We start from the raw sequence: 8,564 nt of genomic DNA, 5'->3' as shown, positions 1-8,564 counted from the left end.
CATATTTTCATCAAAATTTCACGCAATTTTGAGGTAATTTGGTCAAATGGGAGTTAACCAAGTGAGGCTTCTCTTTCCTCTTTGAATCGAGCTTTGGTCAAGCTTTCATGGAGTTTTCAACAGAGATCTTCTTCTAGCCCCTAGATCATGAAATTTCATAGACATTTTATGCTTGAATCTTTGTCTACTCTTCATCCTCAACAAGTGGAGCACCATTATTAATGGCTTTGGAGAGGCTTTAGGGAGCAAATTTTTCTTTACTTTTTTTCTTCTTCAAGGCCTCTTTCCAGCATCCATGTGTTATTCGCAGCCCTTCCTCACAAATTTCAGCAAGAAATGGTCAATGGTTCTTCTTCCACATAAGACAAACTCATTTTCCATTACAAGGCATTCCAACAGGCTTGCAAAGGGAAGAGATTTATCTTTAGCAGGCCATTTATGCAATGAGAACAAGCTTCCATTGTTATAAACTGAAGCTTTGGAGACTATTGCAATAGTCTTGGTGGAGACTAGATCCATAGCTTCAGGTTTAAGCTCCATCTTCTAGGGTTTACACTTCACAAATTTCCTCTTAAGATCTATCGTAGTGCTACATTGCTACTTGCCAAGCAAGCTTTCTAAGGTCAAGCAATGCAGTGCTCTATTTCTTCTTCTCGATAAGTTTTTCAAGGGTTGTGGAAGTTCTATCTTTGATGAAGGAAGAAGATGACTAAGATTTCATAGGATGGAATCATGAATCCTTCACACTAGGCATTTTGTTGAACTTCTACTCTCGACCACACTCCTGGATGGCTACTAGAGGTAGATCATAATTTTTTGAACTAACATTCTGCATCATACTATGAACCAATAGCAAGAAGATCTTCATAAAAAAGATAATTGATTTAGAGGGTGCAGGTAGCTGCTCGATGAAGGCAAATTGTGCTTCTTCTAATGCATTTATCACATCTTCAATCTCATGAAAAACCCTTGTCAATACACTTGTTTTGCTATGTTACCCTACGAAAAAACTTGAGACACTGGCATAAGGCCTTCATTTTTTCCCTCCAAGTCAATGCAATCGGAATGTGACCTTTCATCACCTTCTACATATAATCCTTGTTGGTCATACAATAAGGAGAGAAAATCCCAAACCTTTTCTTTAGATTTAGCAACTTTTGCAACATAGTTCACTGGTGTCTCATCAGCTTGTTGCTCAACTTGTGATTTGTCAGATGACTATGAACTTGCCTTCTAGGGTGAAGGAGTTTCTTATCAGATACTATTTTGTTCTTCCATGCTAGCCTTCTCCTTTAGCTATTCCATATTGAGATGTGCAAATCAACGGTAGTTGAAGGCCTATTACTTTGAGCTATAGATGCTATGGGTATTGAAACAAACTTGTCACTTAAAGTTCACTCCAAGCTCCATGAGGTTTTGATAGAGGATCCAGATATATACCTATCTATTGTGCTAGGTCTATCCATGGTGGCCTTTCAGATGGAGTAACATGTCTTTTTGACATCATGGCTTTGTGTGAAATCTCCTCTCTTGATCCATCAGCTGCCGCTGGACCATAGGCTCTGACATATAATGTCCCTTAGCAAGGGATACAAAGAGCCCTCCAATTCCATAGCTACACCTTCAAGCGCAGTTCTTGATCGATCATAACCAAGAAGACTAAGAGCTACTGGTTGGTCTGTTCCAATAAAAAAACCTCACCGGAAGCAATCTTGAACAGCGATTCAAAATTTCCCGGCAACACCAGATATTGCAAATTTCAAAAGAAGGTGAGCATGCTATTTTTATTATCCCCCCAAGCTTTCCTATGGTGAAGTTGGTGAATCCCCAACCATTCCACTAAATGCCACTCTTGCCTTTGATGTGGAATTGATATTGTGGGCTAGTGTGAAAGATATCTGCAAGGATGGTTACCTTTTTAAGAAGATTTTGACAGAGGGAGAGAAGTGGCAAAACCCCAAAGATGCAAATGAGCTCACTGTCAAAATCATTGCCAAACTAGAAAATGGGACCTTTATCTGCACTACCCTTGAGGAGGGAGTGGAATTTTATATGAAAGATGGGTACTTTTGTCCTACCATCAACAAGGCAGTCAAGACAATGAGGAAAGAGGACTTCTATGTAGCATGGGGATATTTGAGAAGGTAGTGTCAGAGAGGTGTATGTTGTTTCAGGCCTACTTGCAACAAGCAGCATTGAGATCATGGAAAGATTGGACGGTGATAACCCATTTTTGAATACCGAATTCTTTGTGGTGATCATCGCCTCAAAAATTATAAATCAATTGTGAGTAAAGTGTCCAATTAGTTGATCCAGACCATGGTTAGTGTGGTGTATATATTTGTTTTTATTGTGGATTTGTGGACATTGGTTTAGAGAGCATTAAGGACATCACTAAGGGAGATAACAATGCTTCCAATGATGCTTGGACAGAAGTGGATTCATTAGGAAGAAGCTTGCCGTTTTTGGTATTTGGAAATGGTTCAAATTTCCAAACACTTCATAGGGCCGAATTGGAGAACACAATCTATGGAGACATCATTGTCATAGTCTCTAAAAAGCTAGCTTCTAAAGCCTAGGATTATGCAAGAAGCAATAACATTCCAATGTGCCAGCATAATACACACTGTTGTAAGCTTGCAAAGTCTCGTGGTTGAGGGTCCAATGCATGAATGTTCTTCTATTTTGGTAAAACCTTTGAGTTTCAGGATGGGGTCTCCATGAAGCCCAAGTTCCACATCAGATGTAGGTGAAGGCCTTCAAAGTGATACTATTTTTTTTGGATCACGCACCTGACACTGCAATCTACAGATTCATCAAAAGAAGGGAAGATGTATTGAAAAACACTGCTCTAATGTTGCTACCACATTATACTGAACATTTTTGGCAACAACCAATGTTAGTTTGTTAGACATGAATCAGGCAACCAATGTTGAAGCTTTGGAATTTTGGATACTAAAATGATGAGGACTTAGAATTGGAAGCACAGATGCTCGGGAATGTCTTTGTGTTGGTGATCTCTACCAATGGAAGTTGAGTGTCCATTCAATGCAACAATGGTCACTGTGGATATGCTAACTGTAATGGTATTCCAACTTTGGGAATTTACATAACTGAACTTCCACAGGAAAATGTTCGTGTGAAAAAAGTTCTCAATTTCATCAGATACTGTAATTTCAGAAGCATATAGAGGCATCTATGATTGCTTATCACATTGCTAATATTCTTCATCCATAGGATGGATTTTTGGATAAAGACAAGAGAAGATTAGTTTAGGAGTTGTTGAGAAGAGTATCCACAACACCAAAGGCCTTGGCTCATTTGACTACCATATGTCTAAGGCTCCAAGTCCTAAATCTCCAATAATTTTGCCAAGCTTGTTAAGTGCATAAGGATGTAGACAAAGGCCAACACAAGCACCAAGAATTGGACATTTGGATCAAAGTGATAGAGTTTTGGAGATTGATTGAGAAGCAACTAGAAAACTATCAAAGTGATAGATTTGTGGACTAACTAAGGTACAACTGGCTTATATCTACTAGGACAGCAAGGTACAACTTTTCTCAGGACATCACTCAAGATATTTACCACGAGAACATTGGCAGCATTTACTATTGGTTAGAATTGCAAGTAACAATGGTAGGAAAACCTTATCAACAACCATGGTTTATGATGCAAGAGATGCCTTGGCAAGGGTATTACTCACATGGTTTTGATCCTTATCATGTACCACAAGGAAATATTGACTTTTAAGTGTCTTATAAGAGGCAAGTGGCATCCACTAGCAATATTATGAGCATCATAAGAGCATTGGAACTCAATAAGTCAGTTGCTCACATGCTTACATGATTGATGTATTGGCATATGCACATATGGATTTTGATGCAACCATGATGGTAGCTGAAGTGATAGATGCCATCCAGATACTACAAGATATAGGCCTCATACTAATGTTTAAAGCAATAAAAATGTTCATGAAAAAAATTGCCCCCGTTGTCGCTAAATGCATTCGTATTAGTATCTCCATGAAACCATCACTATTGGTGTCGGTATTACCGTCTCCATAAAACTATTGATATTTGCGTCAATATTTGCATCACAATACCAACGGTTCGTGACATGTATTGTGATGCCAATAGCGATGCGTATAGTAAATTTACAATGCTAATAGCAACGGTTATAGAGAAAAAAATGTGACATGGCAGCTTGTAGCACTATATGCTATATTTATATTCTACAAATGGATTGCACATTAAGTGTGCAATGGTCATCAAAATGAGCGCAAAATATACTTGAACCCACAAGATTGATACATAGAATGAATACAAGATCGCTAATGAAAACTCATGGAATCATGGCAAGATACAAAAGGATGATAATAACATTGTACATAGAAGATGCATGCATAAATCATAGGACCAAAAAGAAAGAGGATGTACGCTCCACGAATCCAAGCGCAAGCTATAGACCCTCGCCATCCAAAAGCTCGTCCCAATGCAAAGGAGCATCGAACTAAGTCTATTAAAAAAAACAACCACACATCATTCCACCATACATGATGCATTTTTAAAAAAATAGTAACTACGGATAAGAAAGAAAAGTGACTTACTAGGCCGCCGCATACATACAGTCTATCAATCAATGCAGTGAGACCATATCTCTCTATATATCAAGTCTCTAGGCCGATGGGATCACAGTTTGTAATGGAGTGTTGTAAAGAAAATAAAATACAATTGTTAGAAACACGATTGTCAATACAAGTGATATTACAAAAAAGCAAGCAATAAGAACAAAAGAAAAACTTGTAAAGTCCTCCAAATAAGTCTTGTGGCCGCCACTCCCAAGATGATGGACCATCGTTGCCTCCAGTCGTGTCCCGCTACCTCGTGCTGCCATCTCCAACGTTGTCGTATTGCTGCGCATTCGAGGTGTGAAAACCACCCGAAAGTTGTGTGTGTGATTTGATACTTTGTACATACTTAATCGTTATGTTTGCTCTTTTATTTTATGTGGGTAATATAGTGAAGGGGGGTTTGAAGCAAGAGGAAGAAATAAGTTGTGATGAGAAGACATACACGATTGCCCTTCAAGCCTGTGGTGCACTTACAGATGCAGAAGTTATTGTTTGGGAGGAACAATTGCCTCTACTTGGGTTTTTGGAAATTGGCCAGACATTGCATCATGATGCTTGTATGAGCGGTTATACTTCAGATGTCTTTGTTGGCAGTGGCTTTGTGAGTATGTATAGAGCACATGGGACCATACAAGAAGCAGAGAGTATGTTTATTGGCTTACCGTTTTGAAATGTCGTATCATGGAGTGCAATGCTATCATTTTTTGTTGAACGAGGTCAAGGAGAGAAGGTATTGAATTTATACTGGTAGATGCTAGAAGAGGGTGTTGATCCATATAGGCAGGCATTTGTAATAGCCCTTCAGGCATGCATAGTAGTAATAGAGAAGATGACATCACTAGAAATTGGCCATGCAAAGGTGACCTGAAAGGGAATTCACTACCAAAGAGGATTTCCTAGAACCTTGAGAATATATGATTTGCAAGTTCAAAGCTAAGGCTTCAATGGACCATCAACCCATTGAAGGGAATAATGAAATGAATATTCTAAAAACAGGGAATTGAGCAGCAGCAGAGCTTTTGGAAGGAGCCTTTATTTTCAGATTACTGCTTGCAAGATGGCTGCTAACCTTAAAAGTCTGTGTCACATGAGCAGTTCTGAGAGGTCCTACTCATTAATCATTCAATACATCAGTTCATCTCATCCATATGGGCCCAGGAAATGGTTAAATTATGCTTATTTGTTTGCCGAGTTTTCCAAGTGTATTGGTTACGTTTTCAGCCAAGGTAGACCTGATTGTGGTAAAATCGGGCACTCTGTTTTAGTGGGGAATGTTTTTAGAATTATTAAAAAGCAGGAACTTGTGGAACAAGAGCTAAAAAAGGAGATAGAGATATATATCGATTTTTTTATGTGAGATGGAAGGAGAATAACAAAGGGGGCGCAGGGAATCTCGGAATGGGGAGGCTAATTAGCTGATTCAAGAGCTAATTATGACGATGATGGGAACGCCGTTGGAGTTTTTTTTGGAGAGGCGAAGTTTTGGTTGACAAGGAAGAGGGAACATGTGGAAGATCGGTAGGTCATCACCCTGGGAGGCGACTTCCCTGGCTCTCGGGAGCTTCATTGTCGCATCTTCCATGTCGATCACCTTTGTTACCTGGGAGTGTATCTTCAAGCTGATTCATGGGAATCGTTTTCATTCCTTTTAAATAGCAGTGTAACAGAATCTCCGTCATCGTAAAGAGGAGCATCAGAGGGTGTTTTCTTCCTCACGCAGAGTCACAATGGCAAAAGTAGTTTGATCGAAAGAGGAGACATGTGGAAGCATTCCCCTTGAATCATCTTTGCAGAGAGTGAGCAGATGTGTTTACACATTATGTGGGCTTTATGAATATAGAGCTTGGAAAGCAAAGCCTACAGGGCCAAAGCATCGCTTTTTCACTTGGGGATTGCGCTATTCAGAGTGCCAAGCAGTTGATTTTTACATATCGGATTTCCAGTCAGGCTGGCGGGCCTTAGTAAAAGCGGGTTATGGTGCAACTGTTACACCATATGTAGAGGAGGAAATTGATTTGGAGGTCACCAGCAAAAATGGACAGCTCCCTTCTAATTTCATGCGCTGCCTATCAACCCGTAATTTGTCTAGTGATGATCGTGTGATGAGGCTGAAGGAAGGGTACATCAGAGAAGGGAATACAATTACTGTTATGGGCATGGTTCAGAGGAATGAGAATATTGTCATGATTATACCTCCTACGGAGCCTGTCTCTACTGGTTGTCAGTGGGAAAGATGTCTTCTACCAACGACGATGGATGGGATTATTTTGAGATGCGAGGATAATGCAAAGGCTGATGTTATACCTGTTTGAACTGGAGGCCTAATTCTGAGATCTGGTGACTGATAATTGGTTAGCATGTCAACAAGCCCTCTCCAACATATACTTTAATTTCAAGAATTATAGGTATTAGGCAACAGGTTCTTCATGTGGTGTCCAAAAGTATACAATACAGTTGCAACATCTAGCCAAACAATTTTTGACAATCTTTCAATGATATAACTCCTTCTTGCAGTGGCTGTGTTATACAATGATTGATGTACAGGTGCATGGAGAGGTTACAAAGCATTCAGAGCTGAGTTGGATGATATGAACGTGACGATTGTAGTCCTATTATGTCAATCAATACTCCATCTACAGTATAAAAGGCTTTGTGCCTATTGACCGTGTACTATTTCCAACACTCCAGGCTGTAAACTAACTGGTCCCATGCAGTAGCTTATGTACGTTTTGCTTTGTGTCTCTTACAGACTGGAAAAGGGCTGCTAGCTGAACTGGTCACTGTTAAAATAGTGACAACAGCTTTGTACAAAGATTCTTTCATCTGCGCATCTTTCTGATCTTCTATCCTGAAATTTATCAAGGTCTTCTGAAGACGCGACTTTGCTTTCACAAACCCTTTGACAGAAAGATAAATATGATAATCTGTTGAAAAGGAACTTGTTTGACACTGGTTTTCTATGTCAAGTGCTAGGATTATGTGAAGGAACCAGTGTCTAACGGCCTAATTAAAGAAGCTGCTTGATGCCTGTCCAACTAAATGTGGTAGGTAACTAGACAACTAAAGCAACCTTGAGGAAAGTGCGGTGGATGTGACCATGGGTCCGTCCTACAGATGGGTGGTCCTAGTTGGCCAGAAACTTTTCTCAATCATTATGGACATCAAAGAGATCTTCTCAAAGGAAATGAATAGCAAGGGCACTGACCTAGAGTCTAGGTTACAAAAATCCCAGTTTATGATGTTTTAGAGGAACGGAATGGGACTATACCTTATGACAGAGAGGTTGAGCCTTGCATCCCTCTCGTTTCCCATTCTCCTTGAACCATGTGCAGCGTGAATCCACTTCATCCCTGGCGTTTCTACATAAAGTAGTTTGCTTGGGGCTCAATGCTAGTTGCCATTTATGAAATGACCATTAGGGGAAACCCTGATTCAGGTCGGTCCTAAGTGAGAACGGCCAGAATACTTCCGCTACGTGGCACACGCGGAAAGTTCTAGATTGCAAACCCCGTAACATTCCATTGGAGTGCCAGGCAAAGCTTTCTAGACCTCCTCTCCAATGGACTGCTAAGACGTGTCTTGACCGAAATAGATGGACATGTTACAGTTGGTATCAAAGTGAACCAACGAAGGATTTGAATTTATAAGAAATATTAATAAGAAGAAGTAAAGCACAGTATTATCAATTGAAATCATACAAAGCACAGTAATATAAATCTTAAAAAAAGATCTTACTTAAAATGCATATCTTATGTACTATTATAAGGGATTAGTCAATGAATTGAGTAAGTGGATGCTCCAAGTATGAAGTATCATATGGTTTCATGTCAATCTCCTGACACAACTCGGTATAAACTAGAAGGTCGATAGACATGTCACCACAAAAGGATGAGTCCACCTCGTTCTTAAAGAATTCTTAGACTCCTATATT

The 8,564-nt window shown here is 39.7% G+C and overlaps 1 protein-coding gene across 1 annotated transcript; it reads left to right on the top strand.

The window, feature by feature from the left end:
* The first annotated feature begins 6,138 nt into the window (after window positions 1–6,138).
* LOC148011460 (protein SHOU4-like) lies at window positions 6,139–6,945 on the top strand. Its single transcript, XM_087670372.1, has 2 exons — window positions 6,139–6,151; window positions 6,386–6,945. The coding sequence occupies exons 1-2, from the start codon at window positions 6,139–6,141 to the stop codon at window positions 6,943–6,945; spliced, it is 573 nt and encodes a 190-aa protein (XP_087526498.1).
* The last annotated feature ends 1,619 nt before the right edge of the window (window positions 6,946–8,564 follow it).

The sequence above is a fragment of the Lygodium microphyllum genome, chromosome 28 (assembly GCF_053477565.2).
Source record: "Lygodium microphyllum isolate KBCC chromosome 28, Lygodium_microphyllum_v1.1.10, whole genome shotgun sequence".
NCBI classification, from domain to species: domain Eukaryota; kingdom Viridiplantae; phylum Streptophyta; class Polypodiopsida; order Schizaeales; family Lygodiaceae; genus Lygodium; species Lygodium microphyllum.
Note: the sequence above shows the minus strand (reverse complement) of the source record. Positions and strands in the feature narration are given on the sequence as shown.